The sequence below is a fragment of the Mirounga leonina genome, unplaced genomic scaffold (assembly GCF_011800145.1).
Source record: "Mirounga leonina isolate KUSES-001 unplaced genomic scaffold, KU_Mleo_1.0 Mir_171, whole genome shotgun sequence".
NCBI classification, from domain to species: domain Eukaryota; kingdom Metazoa; phylum Chordata; class Mammalia; order Carnivora; family Phocidae; genus Mirounga; species Mirounga leonina.
Window position 1 is genome coordinate 10,524,877 of NW_023270436.1, and position 23,517 is coordinate 10,548,393.

At 55.5% G+C, this 23,517-nt stretch overlaps 2 protein-coding genes across 2 annotated transcripts in view; one reads left to right on the top strand and one right to left on the bottom strand.

Annotated features, from left to right (window-relative positions):
- Positions 1 to 12,464, top strand: part of PLBD2 (phospholipase B domain containing 2) — a 22,747-nt gene extending 10,283 nt beyond the window's left edge. The window contains exons 4-12 of the mRNA XM_035017056.1: positions 1,749 to 1,849; positions 2,069 to 2,283; positions 6,451 to 6,548; positions 8,642 to 8,802; positions 9,390 to 9,485; positions 9,753 to 9,824; positions 10,469 to 10,621; positions 11,184 to 11,346; positions 11,513 to 12,464. Of these exons, the coding sequence (XP_034872947.1) occupies positions 1,749 to 1,849; positions 2,069 to 2,283; positions 6,451 to 6,548; positions 8,642 to 8,802; positions 9,390 to 9,485; positions 9,753 to 9,824; positions 10,469 to 10,621; positions 11,184 to 11,346; positions 11,513 to 11,680 (1,227 nt within the window). The 3' untranslated portion in view covers positions 11,681 to 12,464. The remainder of the gene's footprint in view (positions 1 to 1,748; positions 1,850 to 2,068; positions 2,284 to 6,450; positions 6,549 to 8,641; positions 8,803 to 9,389; positions 9,486 to 9,752; positions 9,825 to 10,468; positions 10,622 to 11,183; positions 11,347 to 11,512) is intronic.
- A 1,703-nt stretch (positions 12,465 to 14,167) lies between these two features.
- SDS (serine dehydratase) lies at positions 14,168 to 22,656 on the bottom strand. Its single transcript, XM_035017057.1, has 8 exons — positions 22,489 to 22,656; positions 19,331 to 19,485; positions 18,941 to 18,980; positions 18,551 to 18,690; positions 18,362 to 18,452; positions 17,381 to 17,609; positions 15,593 to 15,717; positions 14,168 to 14,860 (listed from the first exon to the last, which is right to left on the bottom strand). Exons 2-8 carry the CDS (start codon positions 19,481 to 19,483, stop codon positions 14,652 to 14,654), a joined length of 987 nt encoding a protein of 328 aa, XP_034872948.1. The 5' UTR covers positions 19,484 to 19,485; positions 22,489 to 22,656; the 3' UTR covers positions 14,168 to 14,651.
- Positions 22,657 to 23,517: the final 861 nt, after the last annotated feature.

A 23,517-nucleotide genomic window follows, 5' to 3' on the forward strand; every position in this document is an offset into this window, starting at 1 on the left:
CCATCCATCCATCAGTCCTTCCTCTCTCCGTGGCCATCCACCCACCCATCCATCCATCCTTCCACCCTCCATATGTCTGTCCATCCATCCAGTCTTCTCTCCCTTCTTCCCTCTCCCTCTGTCCCTCGCTCCCAACTATCCATCCATTCATCTACCTACCCACCCAACCACCCATCCATTCATCCATCTGTCCATCCAGCCATTCAGTCCTCCCTCCCGCCATACTGTCTTCCCTTTCCCTCCATCCTTTCCTCTCTCCCTCCTACCCACCCATCCATCTGTCTTCCATTCATCCCCCCTCCCTCCCTGTCCACCCTTCCTTCCCACCCAGCCATCCGTGTGTCTAGTTTGTCAGCACACGTACCACCCACAGGTTTATCTGTCTTCCTCTCTCGTCCTCTCACCCATCTGCTACCCCCTGCCCATCTCAGGCCAGTTCTCAGTTCTCCCACCAACCACCTCCCCATCCGTTGACATACCCCCATTTTGTTGCCTGTCCATCTCCTTGCCTGCCATCTACCTGTCTGTCCACTCCCCCCCTACACTTCTTCCCATTTACTTGCCCAGCTGTCTATCTGATCGTCCACCTTGTCTGCTTCAATCCCCACCTTTCTCCCAGCCATCGGCCATCGAAGCACCTCTCAGTGTCAGTCTGTCCATCTGTAGCTCCACCACAGCTGCTCTCTCTCCCCACCCAGGGCCGCCCCGTTCCCTGGGCATGATGCACCCTGTCTATCCCCAACTTCATCTCCTGCTGACCGCCTCGCTCTGTGGTCCAGCCTCCCTGACCTCCTGGTTTCTCGAACAAGATGTGTTGCCTCTTGCCTCAGGGCTTAGGACCTGCTGCCCCTTCTGCCCAGAACACCTTCTTCTTCCCCTCACCCCTCACCTCTGTCCCGTCCCCATACTTCCCGGTGGCGCTCTAGTGAGGGACTCAGAGTCTGTCTTCAGTGAGACTCGAGCCCCACGAGGACAAGGCAGGGACCACATTTGCTTTGTCCTCCACAGTATCCCTGGCGCCTAGCCCAAGGGCCGGCACACAGTGGGTGCTTTATATGTAAAGGTTGGTGGAATATTTAGAGATGAAGGAATGGATCTGTCTTGTCCTGTCTGCCCATCCAGTCTATGCACCCAACTGGACATCTGTCCTTCTGCCCACCCTGCCATCCACCTGGCCGATTGCTTCTCTGTCCTTCCCTCCCTTCTACATAACTTAGCAGCCACACATCCATCTCTCAGTGCTGCCTGACTGTCCGTCCGTGTATCTTACCCTATTGTCCACCCGTCCATCCTTCTTGCAGATGCTAATGAAGTACCTGGTATATACCCAGCACCAACCAAGGCTGCACGGGGGACACAGTGATGATCTCCCTAGTTAGAGAGCAGGGACAGTGACCATGGGGAGAAGTCAGCTAATGAGACATGTGCCTTCAGGCAGCAGTGCAGCCAGAAACTGAGCTCAGAATAGGGAGCCATTGACAGTGGGTCAGGGCTGGCTGGGAGGCTTTCTGGAGGAGGTGGCTTTCAGTTGGGCTCTTAAGTGGGGGTGATTTAGGTTGGCAGGGGGTGGAAACATAGTTAACTAAGTGATGGCAAGAGAGTGCTTGGCACGGAGCGCTGGGTGCTAGGAAAGGGGGGGGTCAGGGCTGTCAGGATCCTGGAGGATGCACCTGGGCCCCTCCCATTGCAGGAGAAGGCGTGAGCCCCAGGGGGAGAGGCCTCACCCCATCTGTGCCCCCCCCCCCCAGGTGCGGCTGACCCTCCTGCAGCTGAAAGGCCTCGAGGACAGCTATGAAGGCAGTATGACCTTTCCAACTGGGAGGTTTACCATCAAACCCTTGGGGTTCCTGTAAGTGCCACTCCCGGAGCGGACAGGGTAGGGGAGAGGGCCATGCGCCTCATGGTCACACAGACCTGGGTTCCCATATGGGTTCTGCCACCTCCTGGCCCAGCCCCGGACCGCTCACGTAGCCTTCCAGAGCCTCAGCTTCCTCCTCTGTGAAAGGGGTATGGAAATGCACTCCTGGCAGTCAGGCGTGGTAACTCTCCAGCCCCCCACCCTCCTCAGCCTGTTGCAGCTCGCCGGGGACCTGGGAGACTTGGAGCCTGCCCTGAATAAGACCAAGACCAAGCACGTTATGGGCTCCGGCTCTTGCTCTGCCCTCATCAAGCTGCTGCCTGGCCAGACGGACCTCTTGATCGCCCACAACACCTGGAGCTCCTACCAGAACATGCTGCGCGTCATCAAGAAGTACTGGTTCCAGTTCCGGGAAGACCCCCAAGGTGGGTGGACGTGGGTGTATCTGTGTGTGAGCATGCATGTGGGCACACAGTGCAGGGGGTGGGGGACGCGGGAGCTGTGGGCCTTGGCCCTGTGCACACCGTCCAACTGCTCTAGGAGTCCATCTTATTGTTAACGTCTTTGTTTCCTTTTAGTTCCTTTTCACAAGGTGTATCAGTTACCTGTTGCTGTATAACAAATCATTCCAAATTTAAAACAACAGAAGCTTAAAACACGACCGTTTATTTTTGCTCAATGTGTCTGTGGGTCAGCCGGATGGTTTTGTTATGCCGGACCAGGCCTGGCTAATCTTGGCTGGGTCACTGATGCTTCTGCGGTCAGCCGGAGTGAACTGGCTGACCGAGGATGGCCTCATCTGCGTGTCTGGGGGTGGCTCTCAGCTGGGTGTTGGCGTCACTGGGCTAGCTCAGGCTTATTCTTATGATATCTGGGCAGGGCAGTGTGGAAGGCCTCTTGAAGGCTGATCGAAACGGGCACAACATTCTTTAGCTCAAAGCAAGTCCGGTGACCAGCTCCGATTTGAGAGGTGGGGAAACAGAGCCCAGCATTTGATGTGAGAAATCGCAGGGTCGCGCTGCAGACGGTAGGGATGCAAGCATGGGAAGAATTACAGCAGACACTCAGTACAAACACTCAGCTACACAAGGAATGCGTGAATACATGAATATGCTCTTCCTGTCAAACGTGAAAACTTTGCAAATAAGGCCCAAGTGCCCCAGCGTGGTTCCCCCATCCAGTCCCTGGCCCCAGTGTCCACCCCGGAGGTAGCCACTGCCAAATGTTTGCAGTGCCTCCTTCTTGGCGAAACTTAAAAATCGAAATGTTGCCAGGAAGTGGCGAGGGGGTGGGGAGATGTATACCCTCATCTTCTGCTAATGGGAGTGAGTACCGGTTGGTGCCGCCACTTTGAGGAAGAACCCCGCCGGTAGCCAATAAAATTCAAAATCTGTCACTCTCGTGGTCCAGCAATTCTTGGCTCAGACCTGTCTGTAGAGAAACATTTCGACTTGTGCACAGGGATGGGGCACAAGGATGTCAACTACAGTAATGGTTGGGAAACAACCTAATGCCCGTTAACTTAAGTAAATTTCTGCATTGACACGTATACAGAGAAGCGTGCACATCGCACGTGTACAGCTGGAAGTTTGCATATTGCACACATCTGTGTGTAGCACCCAGACTGAGAACCAGGACATTCCCAGCCCCCTGAAGCTGCTCTCCTGGCCCTTTCCAGGCACGTATCCCCACCCCAGCACAATCTCCATCTGCCTTCTTACAGCGTGCATGAGGTGTGGCTGATGTTGCATGTTGCGTGTGTAGACACACACAGCATGTGTGCTTGCTTGGCTGTGACTTCGCTCGCTTAGCGCAGTGCCTGCAAGGTTCATCCACCTTGTTGTTTGTAGCCACAGATCTGTCGTGTTCATTGTTACAGATCCATGAACATTGTAGTATCTTTTGAAGAAAACCTACGTAAGGGGGCGCCTGGCTGGCTCAGTCCGTAGAGCACGCGACTCTTGATCTCGGGGTTGTGAGTTTGAGCCCCATGTTGGGAGTAGAGATTATTTAAACAAAGAAACAAAAGCCTATGTAAGTTATACACATGGTATAGGAAATTGGAAAATACACTAAGGTGTTCATATACAATCAAAATCACTTGAACACCCCATAACCCATAGGAGATAATTTCTGTGAATATTTGGTTCTGTTTTTTTCTAGACTAAAATTGTACCTTCTTTTCCCACTTGTTTTAATTGATTTTTATTATGCTAGTAATACGTGAATACATTCACGTACATTCTTCATCAGCAATGCAGATGAAGAAATACATCTCTTATGATACCCTCCTCCCAAATTCCAGACCCTTCCTGAGAGGATACCTGCTGCCATTTTGGTTTGGATCCATCTAGATTTTTTTTGCACTAGATGCACTTATATTGTGTATATGTGAACCTTTTTTTTTTTTTTTTTTTTACTTAATAGACTTTATTCTTTAGAAAAGCTTTAGGTTTACAGATAAATCGAGTAGATAATACAGAGAGTTCCCGTATACCTCCCCGCTCCTTTCTCCTGTTATAAACATGCTGCATTGGTGTGGAACACTTGTTACAATTGATCTACCAATGTCAGTACGTTACTATCAATGGAAATCCATAGTTGACATTCAAGTTCACTTTGAATAGTATGGTTGTACGGATTTTGGTAAATGCACAGCGATGGATGTCCACCTTTACGGTACTATACGGCAGTTTCGCTGCCCTAAACAGTCTGCTTTCTGGGTTTTTTGTTTTTTTTTTTAAGTTTTTTTTTTTTTTTTTAATTCATGAGAGACAGAGTGAGAGAGAAAGGCAGAGGGAGAAGCAGGCTCCCAAGGAGCGAGGAGCCCGATGCGGGACTCGATCCCAGGACCCTGAGATCATGACCTGAGCCGAAGGCAGACGCTTAACCATCTGAGCCACCCAGGCGCCCCTTTCTGGGTTTTTTTTTAAACAAATAAGACCGTAGCATATGGATTATTTGCATCTTGCTCCCTTTGCTCAACAGCTAGCCTTGGAGAATTTTGGGTATTGCCACGTTCAGTCCACCTTTTAACAGCTGATGTGAAATTAACTAGTTCTCAATTGAGGATTTGGGCCATGGCCAGGTCTTTGGTGTTTCATTCGGTGCTGTGGCAAGACAAGTGGGCCCCCAAGTGGAAATGCTAGGTTAAAAGATGGACATAAGTGGGGGCCCCTGGGGGGCTCAGTCGGTTAAGCGTCCGACTCTTGATTTTGGCTCGTTGTGATCTCAGGGTTATGAAATGGAGCCCCTTGTCAGGCTCTGTGCTGAGCACAGCGTCTGCTTGCCCTCTCCCTCTGCTTCTCCCCCTACTCGCTCGCTCTCTCAAACAAATAAGTAAATAAAATCTTAAAAAAAAAACAACTGGGTGTAATTAGCGGTGCCTGGGTGGCTCAGTTGGTTAAGTGTCCCAACTCTTGATTTGAGCCCAGGTCTTGATCTTGGGGTTGTGTGTTGAAGGCCAGCGTTGGGCTCCTCGCTGGGTGTGGAGCCTACTTTAAAAAAAAATAAAAGAGATGGGCATAATTAAACATTTTAGTCTCTGGATACATACAGCCAAATTGCCTCCCAAAGTGGCTGGTCCGGTTTACACTTGTTCACGAGTCTGTGACCGTGTCAGCTCACCTTGACAGCACTGGGTGTTATGTTCATTTCAATTTTTTGCCATTCCGATGGGTGATACATGACATCCTGGGCTGAGCCTCCCCCCCGCCCCTTTGTATTAACTTTACTAATGGCTAGCTTAAACACACCTTTAGGATGTACATATTGCGGGGTCTGGACAAACCCGCACAGTCATGTGACTGCCACTCAGTAAAGATGGAGAACATTTCCGTCCCCCCAGGCAGTCCCCTGTGCCCCTTTGTAGTTATTCTTCAGGCAACCACTCTTCTAGTTTCCTTCCCGTTAGGTTAGTTATGCCTGTTCTATTTTTTTTTTTTTTTAAAGATTTTATTTATTTATTTGACATAGAGAAGCACAGCGAGAGAGGGAACACAAGCAGGGGGAGCGGGAGAAGGAGAAGCAGGCTCACCGCTGAGCAGGGAGCCTGATGTGGGGCTCGATCCCAGGACCCGGGGATCATGACCTGAGCCGAAGGCAGACGCTTAACAACTGAGCCACACAGGCGCCCCTAGTTATGCCTGTTCTAGAAGAAAATATAAACCTGCACTAATTTTTAAAAATTTCTGGTAGTAAAAAAAAAAAAAGATTCTGGTTGTTTATTTATGTTTTGGTTTACTTATTTTATTGAGGTGAAATTCATATAGGGTAAAGTGAACCATTTTAAAGCAAACAATTCAGTGGCATTTAGAACATCCACACTGTTGTGTATCCACCACCTGCATCTAGTTCCCAAATACCTTCATCACCCCAGAAGGAAACTCCAGGAAGCAGTCACTCCCCAGTCCCCTTTCCCATCAGCCGCTCATGGCCTGGTTTACTAAAATATCAGAATGGTTGGAGGCTCCCCCTGAGGCTTGCTGCTCCCTACCTCGACGCTCTGGCTCTTGGGTTGGGGTGCTGGGGTCCCCAGGTGGGCTGGTCTGACCTGCACCCCCGCCCCCTCCGGGCTCACTCTGCCCCCGCAGAAAACTCTCCCCTGGCTCCTGGCAACAAGCTGGTCTTCTCGTCCTACCCTGGCGCACTCTTCTCCTGTGATGACTTCTACATCATCGGCAGCGGGCTGGTGAGTGTCCCTCCCGTGTGGCCTTTCTTCCCCCAGGCTGTAGGTCACCTGGCAGCTCTGGGAAGGTGGGTGGACGCAGCCCCCATCACCATTCCGCGCTGGGGGCTTTTCTGCTGTGGTACTTGGACCACTGGGGAGGGGCGGATGGCTTCTTACAATCGGATTCCCAGTCCCCGCTGGGGCCCGCCAAATCCTGCGGCCTTCCCGGACTCTCCATTCCACGAGCCAGCTCCTCAGCAGTCTCTGCTCTTGGGGCCGTTTTGCAGTATCTTTGACCTTGACCTTAGTGACCCCTGTTTTGTTTGGCTGTGTTTAGCATAAGCCATCCCTCCCTCCATCATGACCTTGCTGTTTCTCATCCTGCCTCCCCTCCTGCCGTCCTCAAACTCCCTCTAACCCGGCCAGGTTTTCTGAATAAGTTGTTTACAGTGTGTTGTTTTTATTGGATTTCCTGGCTGAGGCCCAGGCTCGTTTAGAAATCTGTTCCTGGCACCCCTCGCTGGGGCATTGAGCCCTGAGATTGCAACATGCAGAGAAGAAAACATTGCTCTAAAAAATATGCTCCAAGCAGAAGATGCTAGTTTCCCTGCGGGAGCGGCGACAAGGGTCTCTTTCCTGCTCTGCTACCTTCTGAGAGAAGTGGGGGGCTTAGTTCCCTGAAATGGGGAAAGAGGCGGGTGAGGGCCAGGTTGTAGGTGAGGGGACCCCCTTGCTGCAGTCCGGCGGGGGCAAGGAGGGGACAGTCTGGGGAAGGACAGCTGAGGAGGTCTCATCCAGTTACCTGGGGGGGATCCCGGCAGGAATGTACCTTCCATCGGGGTCTCTGACTGTTATGCCACAGAGCCCTTTGGCAGTCTGGGGGGCTGTGAACCCCATCTCAGAGTAACGTTTTCAAATGCATAAACCAAAATATATGGGATCATAAGGGAATTCAGTGATATTAAAATGTGTTTAGCGAAATATTACGTAAATAACCTTTTAATATTATATATGTGCTGCTTTGTGAACTTACTAAATAACGAGCTCTGGGAGCGGGTGTGCTAACTACCATAACTTCGAAGGAACGGGGAGCATAAATGATGTTTTGAGATGGGTGCAACCCTGTCATATGGTGGGAACACATCTGATTTCTGTTGGTGACAGGTCTCAGGTACCACTCATGTCACAGTGGCGGGTCACCCTGCTCACAATGCCAGGAGGTGCTGAGTTCCAGTTTGGTGGCGGTGGGAAGGAAGAGGTGGTGTTTTCCCTTCCAAGTCTGCAGACTCCCTGAGTACTGCCCCAGGTTCAGAACTCCCCCCGGCCCGAGAGGGCAGACTGCCTCCCAGGGCTTTCTGGGCCACGCTGATCTGAACCCTGGCAGTGACTCTGGATGCCAAGAGCAGCTGGTTGAGTAACAAGGAAGGTACAGGCTGGAAGGAGTGGAAGGAGGTGTCCCCAAGAGGCTTGCTTTCCAGATTCTTCTTTTAAACATCACATTTATGGCTCTTGCTATCTTTTAGCTGGTTTTTGGACTTCATAAAAGGAGGAAGCATGCTAATAATCCTGGTGTAGAGGAACGAGCATTGATTTAAGAGCTGGAAGTTTGCTGATGGAACAGTGGCCCATCCACTGACCAGCCATGACCTTTGGCACGTCTCTTAGCTTCTTCAGGCCTCAGTTTACCTTTCAGTAAAAAGGGGCATTAGTAGCCATGCTGTGTTTTTCCCAGGAGGGCTGGAAGAATTCAGTGAGACTGTGGTAGTCTACCAGGCTAACAGCCTCGAGCCGCCCGACTTTCCCCACAAAACTGCAAGGAAGGGGTAGAAAGAGGATGCTGTCTCTCCGGGGAAAGAGTTGACTGACTTGGTTGGGGGATGGGGTCCATAGGAGCAGCACCTTGGGCTCTCCCAGGGGCTGTTCCCCAGGGCAAAGCTGGATGCATGATTGTGAATCCCCCTCGGCGCTCAGCCAGGGAACCAGTGAGGAATGTGCACCCAAAGCAGCACATGAGGTTTTAAAAAAACTGTTACCAGTGTACGGACCGTGACTGATGCAGCACTGCCACTTGGTGGCAGCATGCCTTGGTCCTGAGTCAGGGGGCCCTCCCACAGGTGACACTGGAGACCACCATCGGCAACAGGAACCCGGCCCTCTGGAAGTACGTGCAGCCCAAGGACTGTGTACTGGAGTGGTTGCGTAATGTGGTGGCCAATCGCTTGGCCTTGGACGGGGACGCCTGGGCAGACACCTTCAAGAGGTTCAACAGTGGCACGTGAGTGGGCTCTTGGCACTGCGGCCTCCTCACCCAAGAGATGGGCCAACCTCCCCCCTCAACAGTCAGAGCCCAGGGGACCTGACGTGGCACCAGGGCCACATGCCCCACACCCTCTGCAGAGCCCTCTCACGGTCCCTGCTGGAGTTGGAAGGTGTCTACTTAGGGAAACTGGGTCTTTGCCTCTCTCCTGAAGGCTCTCCCATCCAGGGAAAGGCCCCCAGAGGGAGGCCAGGAAGAGAACTTGGGATTTGAGGGCTCTGGAGACGGGGAGGGCCGTCTGAGCAAATGGGCATGGGTGGGTGAGGGCCCTGGGAGCCAGAGACACTGGAGCTGGATAGTGCAGGGTCTTAGAATGTCAGGCTAAAGAATTAGACCTTTATTCCAATAAGCACTAGGGAGCTATAGACTTCTCTGGAGCAGACAGAGGACCTGGTCAAGCTGCAGTGTCAGGGTGACAGTCAGATGGCAGGACATCCCCCATGCCACCCCTTCCCCTTGATTCCTGGCGGTGCAGGGCACTGGGGCATGGGGGAGGCTGGGGCAGTGGCCCCAAGGTATGTTCAGTCCTTCCTTGGGCATGGCAGGTACAACAACCAGTGGATGATCGTGGACTACAAGGCATTCATCCCTGGCGGGCCCAGCCCCAGGAAGAGGGTGCTCACCATCCTGGAGCAGATCCCGTGAGTACCCTGGGAAGGAAAGCAGGGGGTTCCAGGCAGAGGGAACTGCCTAGGAAAAAGTCTGGAGGCATGCTGCAATGTGCGTGGGAAGGCGAACATCTGAGGAAGGCCAGGTGGGAGGGGGAGGCAGCCTCTGAATGGGGTGAAGGATCCAGGACCTGATCTACTTCTGGGTACTGGGGAGCCATCAGGGGTTCTTGAGCAGGGCAGTGCCCACAGGTACCCTCTTTCTCACCAGTCTTGCCCCATTCCTCTTCTTGGTCCCAGGGGCATGGTAGTGGTGGCCGATAAGACCTCAGAACTCTACCAGAAGACCTACTGGGCCAGCTACAACATACCGTATGTCCCCACCCCTGCCCCATACCTGCCTCACCCCTACTCAGTTTTCTGTGCTGCTCAGGGGTCCTTCCCTGCATGAGCTTTTCAACCCGCAGAGCAAAGAAGCCACCCTGGCCTTTCTTTGGCCAGGAAAGCCCTGCCAGTTTGGGGGCACAGTGGTGGGGCTTAGGTCTGCGGCCCACAGCGGGGGTGGGGGGGTGTGGGGTGGCCAGGCTCAGGTGCCGACCCCTGCCGAGGCTCCCTCACTGCGTCTGCTGTAACCGGCCGGCACAGCCATCACCTCTGGACACTCACTGTGCCCTGCCAAGTGAGAGATTCGGTCCTTACAACCACCACACGGTAGCCATGGCCGCTGTTCCCATTTCACAGATGAGGAAACTGAGGCCTCCAGCGAATGCCTAACTTTCCCCAGGTGCGTTCCCCAGCTGTTCAGTGGTGAAGTCAGCATCTGAACCCATGTCTCTTGGCCCGCAGAGCCTAAGCTTGGTCACCCCGGCAAGCCACCCCCCGGCATAAACAGAAGACATGACTCGCTGTCCTGTCGTGGTTGTCAGTGATAATGTTCTGGTGTGACTGCCCCTCCGCCTCCCCGGCCGCAGCGAGCGTGGGCAGGGGTGGTGAGTGACTTTCCTTATCCCCCGCAGGTACTTTGAGAGTGTGTTCAATGCCAGTGGGCTGCAGGCCCTGGTGGCCCAGTACGGAGACTGGTTCTCCTATAATGGGAGCCCCCGGGCCCAAATCTTCCGGCGGAACCAGTCGCTGGTGCATGACCTGGACTCCATGCTCCGGCTCATGAGGTGCGTGGGGGACAGTGAGCCCCGAGTCCTGTAGAGCTTTGCGTGCACGTCCCTGGCCCCTGTGTCAACCTTGCCATGAGCCCGGGGGGTCATAGGGTGGCGGCCAGCCATAACTACACGTTACAGGTGAGGGTGCTGACCCGCTGCTGAGTGCCCCCCCCCCTGGTGCTGGGCACTGTGCTCGGTACCGGAGGAATGGCACAAAGCGGGGAGCCCCCTGGCTGTGGGAGATGCGAAATCCGTCAAGCACTCACACTGATGTGGGTGCCGGGGCGAGGACGGACTGAGCCCCCAGAACTGCTATGAAGGGGCACGATGGGCTATCTAGCCTGGATCGGGGTGGGGGGCCCGGAGGGGCCCTGGAGGAGGGCTGCCTGAGCGGATGTGAGGATGGGCATGGAATGACGAGGTGAAGGGTGAAGGAAGCCCCCGGCCGGGGGTGGGGGGGTGGGGGGTGCAGCTGGGCACGGGAACGCAGGTGGCTTGTTTCGGAGCTGCCGCCACCGGGAGCTCGGACTCCCCTTCCCAGCACGCCCGATGCCCCCTCCTTTCCCATGTCCAGGTACAATGACTTCCTGCACGACCCCCTGTCGCTTTGCAAAGCCTGCAACCCCCAGGCCAACGCAGAGAACGCCATCTCGGCCCGCTCTGACCTGAACCCAGCCAACGGCTCCTACCCTTTCCAGGCCCTGCACCAGCGCTCCCACGGGGGCATAGATGTAAAGGTGCTGCCCTGCCCGGGGCCTGGGGGGAGGGGTTGGGCTTGGACGCCGCCATCGCTGGTGGGGGTGGAGGGGAGGGCGATGAAGGCTGGGGTCAGGGCCCTCTGGATTGGGGCAGCTCTAAGCCCAGCCCGAGCTGGTGTTCAGTGACCTCTGCCCTGGCCCCCAGGTGACCAGCATGGCACTGGCCAGGGCCTTTCACATCATCGCCGTCAGTGGCCCTACGTGGGACCAGCTGCCTCCGTTCCAGTGGAGCTCCTCGCCCTTCAGCGGCCTGCTGCACATGGGCCAGCCTGACCTCTGGAAGTTCTCGCCCATTGAGGTCTGGTGGGACTGAGTCTCCTTCTCTGCCCTGCTGACCCCCAGCGGGGCCACCCTCCGGCCGCCGCCCTGACCTCCTGCCCACCCCCTCCGTGGGCTTCGTCCCCTGCTGTGCCCGGATCAGGGACCTGGGTCTGCCAGGTTCACTCTTGTCTGGGTCGTCTCTTGGGTGGGATGCGGGGCCCGATGGGGCCCAGAACTGACTCGTTCGCTCCCCTTAAGTGAGGGAGTGCCTCCCCTGTCCCCTGCCTCTTTGCATCTCTCTCTCTCTCCTCTCTCTCTACTCTGTCTGCTTCTCTCTTTCTCCTATGCTGGGGTCCTGTCCTCACATGTTGCCCCCTCTTGAGGGCTTGGGAGGGGTCCTCGGATGGGGTTTCGGGCCGCTGGTAGAGCAGGAGGGGACCGTTCCAGTTCCTGCCTCTCAATGTCATTCCTGCTGGTGGCTCTGGGACTTGTGGGGTTTTGGCCCCGGGACCTGGGCATTGCCTTTGGTTGGCATCGGGCCTTCTGTCTCCCAGCCCCAGCCGCTCTGCTCCCTCAGGAAGCAGCCCCCTTGTTTCCCCTTCTGGACAGCTTCCCTGAGGACAGAAACTTGAAAACAAACAAAAACCAAAGTTTCTGGTGACTTGTGGCTGGAGGGGCCTTCAGGGGCGGACAAGAGTGTCAGCCTCTCTGCTGCAGCCTCATGCCCCCTGCCCCCACTTTGGTCCCCCGCCCCTGGCCTCAGGACAGTGCCCACAGCTCCCCTGCTGTAAGAACCAAATTGCAGGCTGTGCTGCCATTAAAGGAGAGGCCGTGGCCCCTGTGCTGTGTTTTTTGGGATAGTGGGGAAGGCTGGGCTGGTGCCCTTTCTCCTCTTTGGTTTGGGTTCTACACCATCCACCCATGCATTCTCCTGTCCATTCTTCTGTCTACTCATCTGTCATTTATTCATCTGCTAACCCACCTACCCATTGTCCATCTGCACAGTCTTCCATCCATCCATCTACTCATCTGTCCATCCATCCACCCACACACCCAACCACCCATCCATTCACCTATCCCATCCATCCATCCACCCATCCATCCATCCATCCATCCACCCATCCAGCCAGCCATCCAGCCAGCCACCCTCATCCATTCACCCATCCATCTATCCACCCATTTATCCATCTCTCTACCCACCCAAAAACCCATCCATTCACTTATCCATCCATCCGTCCATCCATCCATAGATCCATCCATTTTCTGTCTACCCATCTATTCATCTGTCATCCATCCATCAACCCATCTATCTATTCATTTATCTATATCCATCTGTCCGTCCATTCATCCATCTGTCCATCCACCCATCCAGATGTTCTTGAGCACCTACTTTGTTCTGGTTACTATCCCAGGGCCTTATTAACCAACAAGACTTTCCCAAGTTCCACTGTGGGATATAGGTCAACACAAAACAGAGTCTGTCACCATCTGATCTTCGCCAGCTGGTTGACCCCAGCCCTTCACGCCTCAGCTCTTATAGTGGACCGAGGGGTCTGCCTTGCCTTTTGGGCGGGGGGGGGGGGGGGGGTTTGTGCTGATTCAAGTGGGACAGTCGAGGCTGGAAGTGATCTTCTGGGCAGGTTTTCTTGAACTGAGCACCACTCTATCCCCCAGAAAGAATTCTGGGGCCAAAGGGCTGATGGTTTGTTGTCCTTGCCAGCCTGCCCTTGATGTCCCATTCCCTATAAAATACATGTCTGTCCCTCCTGGCTGGAAATCAGTGGATGAGCCTGTGTCCAGGGTGGGTTTGGGGCGGGTTTTACACTCTCCCCTGAATCTCACAGCCCCTGCTGTTTGTTGGGGTGGGTAGGGGCTCTGCAGGCCCGTGTGGATCTGCGTCATGTCCTGAGGGGCTAGAGGGGTCTCAAGCTTCACTCTGAACTTGGAGATTCAGTGAATTGCCTGGGGCTGCTATGGGTGGTGTGGTGGTGTGGTGGTGTCCCCTCCCAGACCTCGAGGAGCCCTGACAGGCCGTCTTCTGTTTCCATATGCTGGCGTCAGCACATGCTCTCCTTAGAAGACAGGGTTTCATGTCTGAGAGGGTTTGCATGGCATTCACTTCCAAGTCTTTTTCTTCTGAGTCCCTGACATGGGTGTCCAGTGTCAGTTTACACACCCCCAGAGATGGGAGGCTCACTACTCTGCTCCCAGTGGTTCTGAGATCAAGTCATTCTGATATCAGGAAGGATTTCCTGTCAGAATGAGGCCAGCCTCCTCTGCCTCTTGGGCTGGGGGTTGGTTCTGCCTCCATTGGAGGCAGCTCTTGCTTAGCTCCCTCCCTTCCTGCTTTCTGTCTCCCGGCATGCAAGTCCAGCTGGGAGCAGGGTCCGGCCCCCGTGTCCATGGGGTGCCAAGGTTCCAGGGGACAGGGTGCAGGGCTACAAGCAGGCAGGTGGGAGGAGGGGAGGGAGGGAGGCAGACGGTGGAGGCAGACGGTGATGAAGGAGAAACTCAAAGGATCTTCATTTCATAAATACATTTTTTTTTCTTTTTCAGTGAAAAAGCTGCAATGAGAAAAAATGACTGGGGGGTGGGCAGGGCCAGGCTGGGCTTCCTGGGGGAGAGGACAGGTGGTTCTCAGTCCTGGACCACGGTCCTGTGCGTCTTCCAGGGAGGAGGCCCATCCTGCTGTGATCCCTGTCCCTCCTGCCCACCCTCGCTGGGGACCTGGTATGGGACACACAGGTGGCCGTCACCAGCCACGGTGGCTAGGGACAGTCACAGAGCTGCACAGAGGCCCGAGAGGTTCAGTTCACGGCCTTGCTGGCTGCCGGCCCGGCTCCCCCTTGGAGCTGTGGCCCCTTGGCACAGTGGGCTCGTGGGACCGAGAAGGGAACTGACTGGTCCGGGCTGCAGGTTCCCAGGCAGACGCAAGGATAATACTTACAGTGGGGTGCTGGATAAAACTCCAGCTCCACCAGGGGTGCCCCTGGGAGGGAAGGCAGATGGGCGGGGAAGGGCCCTCACTTGGGCAGTCCGTTCTTCATGCCTAGCTGTTCCTTGAGGGCCCGCAGCTGGCCCAGACTAATGTTGCTGCCCCCACAGACAATGACCACGAGGGAGGACAGCGGGGCCCGGAGCTTGCCCTCTCCTTGCAGCTTCTGAACCACGTGGCTGTACACGGCGGCCAGGGCTGCCCCACAGGCAGGCTCCACCAGGATCTTCTCGTCATCTGCGGAGGAGGGGTGATGAGGGTGGGGCCCGGGTGCAGGGGCGCCGTTGGGCCATTGGGAAGGCCTGAGGGCCGTGAGCCACTCGGCTCTTGGCCCTGGCCACAGACTCAGGTCCCAGGCCAAACCTACCCTCACTACCCCAGCTTAACCTCCCAAGTCCTGATCCACGGCTAGGTTCCATTATGAGTGTGCGCACTGATAAAATGATTGTAACTGCCCGAGCCCTGTGTTGAGAAGGCTTGAATCATCATCTGAGCAAGACTGCCATGCTCGATGAGCCAAACTGAGCGCTAGTACAGGGGATTAAGTGGCAGTGTTAGAATTTACCTTGTGTGTGTGTGTGTGCGTGCGCACACGCGTGCATGTCATCCCTGTCCTAGGCTGAACCCAGGAGTCCAGCCTCCTTACAGACCCATTTCTGAAGCCGACCCTGTGGCCCATACTTTCCCTTTCCCCCTCGGCTACTAGGAAGCTCAGAATCCGCATTTCAAATACTTTGTTATTATTCCCTGCTGTCATGGTTGTCAGGCTTACTTCTTCACTTGTGGCTTTGGCCTTTCTCTTTTCACCGCTGCATTGTATTACCTTTCATTAATGGGAAGTTCTAGGACGGGATGGGAGGTAGGACTGTGAAGAAAATTTGCAGTGAATGGGATCTCTTAGGACACCACGTGGATGGCCAGTTAAGTCCTGAACCAGCAGGTCAGGTCTTGAAAGGACTCGGCACATACCCACAAACTTCTCAATGGCGGCCACAGCCTCCTGGTCCGAGATGACTTCAGAGAAGATGGGGTGCTCCTGAAACAGCTTCAGGGCCTGAGCCCCCACGGTCTTCACGCACAGGGCCTTGGCCACACTGGGGAGAAGGGGATGGAAAAGAGGATGGGAATGGGGGAAACAGGAAGGAGGCAGAGATCAGGATGAGGAGGGAGAGAAAGAGAAAGATGGATTTGAGAGGGAAGAGGGAAGTAGGGTCTGTGGGCAGGTGCCAAGCACTGAAAGGCCCCGGGGAATCCCCGACAGAGTGAGGTCTTCGAATAAGGCACAGAGACTTCACTGGGGGTAAAGAGCATATTGTGCTCAACACCAACTGAGCAACAAACACCAGAGAGGCCCCCTTGCGATTCCCGGAAAGGACTCTGCCTGCCCGGGTCTTGCCCTGTCCTTCAGGGCTCAGTGTTAAGGCCACCTCCTCCAAGGAGTCCTCCAGGGAGAGCACTCAGTCCTCCCCCGTGACACAGGCATAGTGACAATTTCTTGAGGAAGTATTAGGTGCCAAGGATTTTGCAAGCATTATTTAATTCTCTTTTCAATTATTTATTTAATTCTCTTTTTGCTGTTCGTTGGTTCGACTTTATGGGAGAGGAAACCAAGGCAGAGAGCGTGTGTGTCACTTGCCTGAAGTTACGTGCCTAGGGAGTGGTGGTGCGGCACCTCAAGCAGGGTCCTTGTAATTCCGGGCCCTGCACTCGTAATCAGTGCGTTCACTCCCCCTGCCTTCCGTGGAGTCTTCACTAGTTCTATTCCCAGCTCGCCCAGGAGCACCTGGGGCCTGAATCACCTTTGCCCTAAGCCCAGCATGTGGCTCACGGTAGGCACCCGACAATTATTTCCTCAGTCCCAACAGTGCAGGATCAGAGCCCAACATGGTGGTTCCTGAGAGCCAGGCTCAGGAATCCAGAATCCTGGACTCAGTCTTCCCTATCTGTGGTAGGGACTTGTCTACCCAATATCTGTTCTAGCTGCACAAGTGGACACCTGGTAGGAAGGCATTTCCCAGCCTCCCTTGCAGTAGCTGTGGCCATGTGACTTAAGTTCTGGCCAATGAGAGCTAAGTGGAAGTACTGCATCTGTCTTTAAAGGGAAGGGGCATCACTTCTGCCCTCCCTTTCTCCTCCTGCCAGATGGAGTGTGGGTGTGATAGTCGGTACTTAAGCAGCTATTTTGGGCCATAGGGCTACATGGTAAGGAGGATGGAGAACAAACTCAAGGAACCTGCACTCTGGCTTCATGGAGCCCTGGACTGACCTCTAGACCTGTTTTTATGTAAGAGAGGAAGTAAGGATCAGTCTGGTTTAAGTCACTGTTATTTGTGACTTCTGTATAATGCATCAAACCTAATCCTAATTACCATCTGTCAAAGGTTCGGGGCTGGGATATGAACGCCTTGGAAGCAGGGGCTGTGTTTATTCACCACTCTGCCCCAGGATCAGCGGTGCTTGCACATATTAGGGGCCCAGTAAATGGTTGGCAAATTAATGAGGTGTATAAAACCCCTGTCACAGGGCACTCAATAAATGCTTAGCATTGGACTCTACATGTGAGGAAGCATGACGTTCATGGTACTGAGTCATGCAGACTCGGGTTCAGTCCCAGCAGTACCACTCACTGGCTGTGTGACTCTGGGCAAGTAACCAGAGCCTCGGTTTCCTCATCTGTAAAATGGGACTGACATAGGGGATCTGCCTCACAGCCAGCCCCAAGCTGGGCTCCCCAACGGAGGCAGCCCCACTGCTCACCTGGTAACCTGGGGCAGGGAGACGAGCTTGCCAGCAGTGGTGGCAGCATGGAAGCTGTGGGCTCCGGCGGTCTCCATGGCGATGATGGGCACGTCCCCCCAGCCCACCTCCTGCAGCCCCTGGACCACTCCGCACAGCAGGCCCCCGCCACCCACAGACAGCGCAATGGCCCCTGGCTTTGCGCTCAGCGTCTCCTTCAGCTCCTTCACGATGGAAGTGTGGCCTTCCCGGGGGGGGGAGAGCGGGGGGGGGGGGGGGCGCAGATCAGGGCTGGGCTCCCTGGAGACCCCACGCAGGGGTCCTGCCACTTGTCCTCATCCCCAGCAGCCGATGGGCTTTGGGCTAGTCGCCTCCTCCCCAACTCCACCCCGATTTCTAGCCGCCAGCATCAGCGTGTGGACCCAAGGGCTTCCTCTGGCCACTGGAGTTGCCTGCAAATGTGGCAGGGAGGACAGACAGCCCCGGAGAGTGGCCCTCGGCCAGGGTGGGGTCCCAGAATGGTGGCAGTTGGTGTATCCGCTCCCCAGCACGCTCTCCCGCAGCTGGATCACTCTGGTTTGAGTTCCATGCTGGCTCCCAGCCCCCCCACCCCATGGAGTAAGCTCCAGCTGCCCACCCCCACCGCGGTCGCCTGCCCACGAGAGCCCTTTATCGGCTCCCTTCTGGCCCTGGCTCCCTCCCCGCTTCTCGGATGCATCATCACCCAGGTAAACTGCTTTCCCCGAAATCTTTGACTCAGGTCGGCTTTCTGGGGACCTGGCGGCAGGTCCCTGTGCATCTGAGCTCACACGTTCTCTCCTGGCCGCGGGGAACGGGCACTGGCGCCCGTGTGAGTGCACCTGCTGTCGTGCCTGATGGCGTGCACACACACAGGCAACTGCTGCGCCCAGGGGTGTGATGACACGCACTGCGGCTGGTGCCCACCCGGGGGCGTAGTAGGTGGACGCCACCTGCACCAGGGGCCTCCGGGCTCCACATACCAGATGAGGGGGTCGTCAAAGGGAGGAATGTAGACCCAGCCTGGGTTGTTCTTTGCCAGGGCCTTGGCCAGCTCGAAGGCTTCGTCCAACATCTGCAAGGCCACGGAGGACGTCAGAGGGGTGAGGGGCCGGGGGACCCTGCCCTGCCACCAGGCGCCCTCCGCGTCCCCTGCCCTGGCTTGGTACTCACCTCGCCCACCACCTTGACTATGGCGCCCTCATTCTTGAGCCGCTCAATGGTGAGGGCAGGGGTGGTGCTGGGCACAACGATGGTGGCAGGGATGCCCAGCTTCCTGGCGGCATAGGCGGCTGCCATGCCTGCGTTGCCCGCTGCCAGGGATGGGGGGTGGAGAGTGTGTCAGTGCAGGAGGGCCTGGGAGCCCAGCCGGGACCGCTACCCCCAACCTTGGGGCTCTGAACACCTCCCCGAGTGGCTGCTCCCCTCCCCTGGAATTCCAAATCCGGACTGCTGCAGATGTTTGTCCTGGCTTGTTATTAGGGAAACCAGGGCCCAGAGAGGTGGAGCGCCTGGCCCAGGGACACACAGCAGGGCATAGGAAGAGGCATGCAGGCCGCTTACCTGAGGAGCAGACGAAATGTTCACAGCCTTGCTCAGCCCACTGTGGAGACAAAGGGGGAGGGTGAGGCCCACCTCCCAGTCCTCCCCTGGGCTCTCCCCTCCCACCTGGAGTGCTTCCCAGTGATTCCGATATACCCCTGGCCCCTCCTTCCTTCACACAGACTTTGTGCCACCCTAGCTTCTCAGATGACATCGCCCCTCCCCAAAGAGACTGGCTCAGGGAAGGGCAGGGAGCAGGCAAATGATAGCTCTGGGATCAGTCCATGAGGAGACCCTCTTGGGTGGGCACCCCTTCGCTAGGCATTGTGGGAGTCAGCACACAACACTGGCCTTGCCCTGTTGAGGAAAAAGGACCACCCTCGCTCAGATGATATGGAGCCCATCCCGTACCATCTTGCAGAGGTGTCCAATGCCCCGGATCTTGAAGGAGCCTGACGGTTGGGCACTGTCCATCTTGAGGTAGACGCTGGTGCCTGCCACTTTGGACAGGGACATGCTGTCACGGATGGGGGTCTTGACGTGCAGGGGCTCTCCAGACGTCATTGCTGGGAGGAAGGAAGGACACCCAGATGGTCAGGAGAGCCGGCCGTGGTGCCAACCGCGGCCACATAGCCCTCAGCCTGCCTGCGAGTGACCCCTCCCCTCGCCTCCCACGAGCCCAGATGAGGAGCATCCTGGAGACCTGAATTCAAATCTCAACTGAGCCACCTACTCACCAGGTGACATCACGCAAGCAATCTCCCCTCAGCCTCAGCTGCCTCATCTGTAAAATGGGGACAAGGACCGCCCCCCCCCCACAACATGCTGGGAAGTTGTGAGCATCAGAAAAAGCATTCAGACCTTGCACCTTTCAAGGGGCGTGAGATGGAGATGGATTTGCAGGTGCTGGTCAGAGTGAGCTTCCAGATGTTTCAGTACTAAAGAAGGGGGAGGACAGCAGGTATAGTCTATTTGTGCAAAAACACGGGGACGCACGCACACACACATAATCCATAAGCCTCTGTGTGCACAGAACATCTCAGGAAACACACAAGAAACTCATGAAGCAGAGGGGCTTCTGGGGATAGCTGGCACTCATCATCCCCTTTGTGCTGTTTGAATGTTTTATTGTGAATAGGAATTATCTATTTAAATGCACGAATTTTTTTCCTACTAACCTTTGGAAAGCCCCATACCCAGTTAAGAGTAGACTTTTTATAATAATTATTATATTATGTAATGACCACTTCTAAAGTGATTACCATGTGCCATGCACTGTTTTAAGCTTTACAGACATTAATGCATTTAATCCTTTTAACAATCCTAGGACGTGTGTTATTAGTCCATTCTCCTGATGAGGAACAAGGCTCAGATTGTGTTTCCCAGAATGGCCATCCCACATGCATTTTTTATGATGTGACACTGATGCTTTTCTTTTCTTTTAAATTTTTTTTATTTATTCATGAAAGTCAGAGAGAGAGAGAGAGGCAGAGGCAGAGGGAGAGAAGCAGGCTCCCCGCCTAGCAGGGAGCCGATGTGGGACTCGATCCCAGGACCCCGGGATCATGACCTGAGCCGAAGGCAGACGCTTAACCATCTGAGCCACCCAGGCGCCCCGACACTGATGCTTTTCTCAGTGAGAGGTGGGGTCTGTGCTTCCTGCCCTTGGACCCTGGAGGAGGGGGTGGTCTGTGGCTTCAGGGGGAAGGGACACTCGGTGGCTTCCAAGCAGCGCAGCACTGATGAATGTTTAACAACAGACTCTGCAAAGAAACATCAAGCCCTGATTTGCCGTGTGTGCACTTCTGTGCTGTACATAACCTTCACAAAAGCCACTTTCAAGCTACCAACACGATGTCACTGAGTGTGGAGCTGGGAAGAGATGGCACAGTCTGCTCTCCAGAGGCCGTGTGAGCCAGCTCACTCCAGCCCCGCTCCTGGCTCACTCCAGCCTGTGTGAGCCGGCTTACTCCAGCCCCCAGCTCCCCCTCCTATGGAAGGGGACACAGCCTCCGCCTGGCTGTCTCTCTTGGGCAGCTCCATCTCAAACCTCAGCTGCCTCGATGGGAGTAAGCCCAGGCCGCATGCAGAGGCCACATGTAGATGCCCTACCTGACGGCGGATGGCCAGTGTCACCTGCCAGACATGGGGGGTGACCTTGAGACGTTACCAGCCATCATCACACTGCAGCCATCTGAGAGACCCCAGTGAGAACTGCCTGCTGAGCCCAATTAAGCCCCAGAGCCCCGGCAGACAACAAAATGATTGCTGTTAGGTCACTACACCTTGGGGCAGTTTGTCACACAGCAGTGTGACTTGCCCAAGGACACACAGCCAGGGGGAGGCAGGATTTGAATTCAGACAGTCTAGCACGGGAGCTAGGGTCTCTCCAGGACCATGGGCGTGGCTCAGGCCTCCCCGTCTGGACCGACTCTGGGTGATCAAGAAGCTGATGTGTTCCAGAGTCTGGCCACATATGTGCAGCCCTTTTTTCTCCTCTTCTCCTGGGTTCTCCCCAATTTGGGCTGAGCCAGAATTTGATCAGCTGGTGGTTGGGTGAGTAGCTTATCTGGTTCCCCCCACCCCGCCCCCCGATCTTCCCCCATCCCAGAAGGCCAAGCAAGGCTGGCTCTCTCTCCCCACATCCCACCCCATTTCCAATGACACCACCTGAGACAGCCCTAACCCTCGGCCACCACCCCTCCCAGATTGGGCTAGATACGCCTGGATCAGAAGAGAAGTGAGGGATGGGGTTCCTGACCACCCCACCAGCCTTAGCACCCCCAAATAGGGTAGCTTATGTCTGTCTGAATGAACTAACATTCAGGGTCTGGGAGGGGGTGCTCTCCCCTAGATCTCTTGAACCAAAGCCAGGGACTAGAGGCACTCCATTACAGGAGCGTCCCCATATCTGTTTGAATTAATGTTAATTAGCCTCCTGGAGGTTATCCCTGAAACAATGGCACCCCATTCTGGCTGAGTGGACCTTGTGCACGTTGCCAAGCCCTGGCTTCAGGGAGCTTTCCTGGTTGGGAGTGGGAGGCATCCCCCACAAGACCCCTTTCGGGTAGATTTGGGAAGCCTCCTCCCCCTCCTGTGTCTGGTTGCAGCTTGGGATACCTTCAGGTGAGGGCAGGGACCCCCTATGGGCACCACTCCCTCCAGCACAACATCCTGAGGTTGTGCCAAACATGGAGGGGGGAGGGCTCTGGAAGCTGCTATCTGCCTTACATGTCCCCTCTCGGTCAGAACTCACTCTGCCCTCGCTTGCCTCATAGCACGAGCTCAATAAAAACGACCTATTATTATATCTGACTGAACATTTTAAGTGCATGATCTCATTTCACCTTTACAACAGCCTTACAAGGGAGGGTCTGTTATTATTCCCATTTTAGAGATGAGAAACCTGAGGCCCAGAGCTAGATGCTGACCCAGCCAGTCTGGCTTCAAAGCATGGGTTTCTATGCTCAACTGACTCTACCTCCTCCTCTTCCCCTGGAGGCCCCCTCCTCCCCATCCCTGGCCGCAGGCCCTCCAGACTGCGGTGGGGCTGAGGAGGGGGTACTTACCTGGCCAAGGTGGTGGAGCTGGGCGGCTGGGACAGAGGGAGCAAACCGGGAAGGGATAGACTGGAGATGCTATAGGTGGATAGACGGTAGAGTCCTCGGACAGATGGAGGGTAGATGGACAGGGTCGAATGTCTCCTGAATTGTCCCGAGGGCTACGGGTCTGCGGCTTTGGTCCGGGGCTTTATTCCCAGGGCGCCTCCGGGCAGCCAATGGGGACCCAGGGCTGGCCCCGCCCCCCGCCCGGCCCCGCCCCCTGGCCCGCTGCCCGGGGGCTTCCAGGAGGAGAGGGGGAAGCTGGCTGCCCTTTTGCTGGCGGCTTCCTCCCGGCTCTCCCCCATTCACCCCTCCCCTTCCCCATCCTCAGCTTCTTCACTGGCTAGTGGGAGCAATACCTGCTTCCCAAGGACTGTTCCCAGGGGCTTGCCGGAGGATGGCGTGAGACCGTGCGCTTCCTGTCACTAGCGTGTGCTTGGCACATCGTGAGCACCCAGGAAACAAACCACGGGAGGAAGTGGGTGCTCTTATTATCCTTATTTTACAGAAAGGGAGGCTGAGACCCAGAGAGCAAGAGAGATGAGCTGGCATTTGAACCCAGTCTGCCTGCCACAATGTGAATGACCTCTCCCCGTCATCCTTTACGACTCTTTTGTCTTGAAGGGGCAGATGGCTTTATGGGTATGACCCAGGCGGCTCAGCGTGACATTTACCAGCTGTGTGGCCCTGGGCAGGTCAGTTTGCCTCCTGGAGCCTCCCTTTGTTCATCTGTAAAATGGGGATGAAAATGGAGCGACCCTCCTCGGATGAGATGACATAATAATGTATGTGTGTGTAAGGGGCCTGGAACTGAGTGTTCAGTAAGTGTTAGCAGCCATCATCATCATCTTCATCATCACATGCACCTGAACTCACTCCCGCCGGGTGCCCGGCCTCCTGTCTGTCCCTGGCTGTGTGCAGGGGTCTGTATGTCCGCAGGGGTGGTGTGCCCAAACACGTCGGCCGGATCTTTTCCTGGTCCCCTCAACAAAGCTC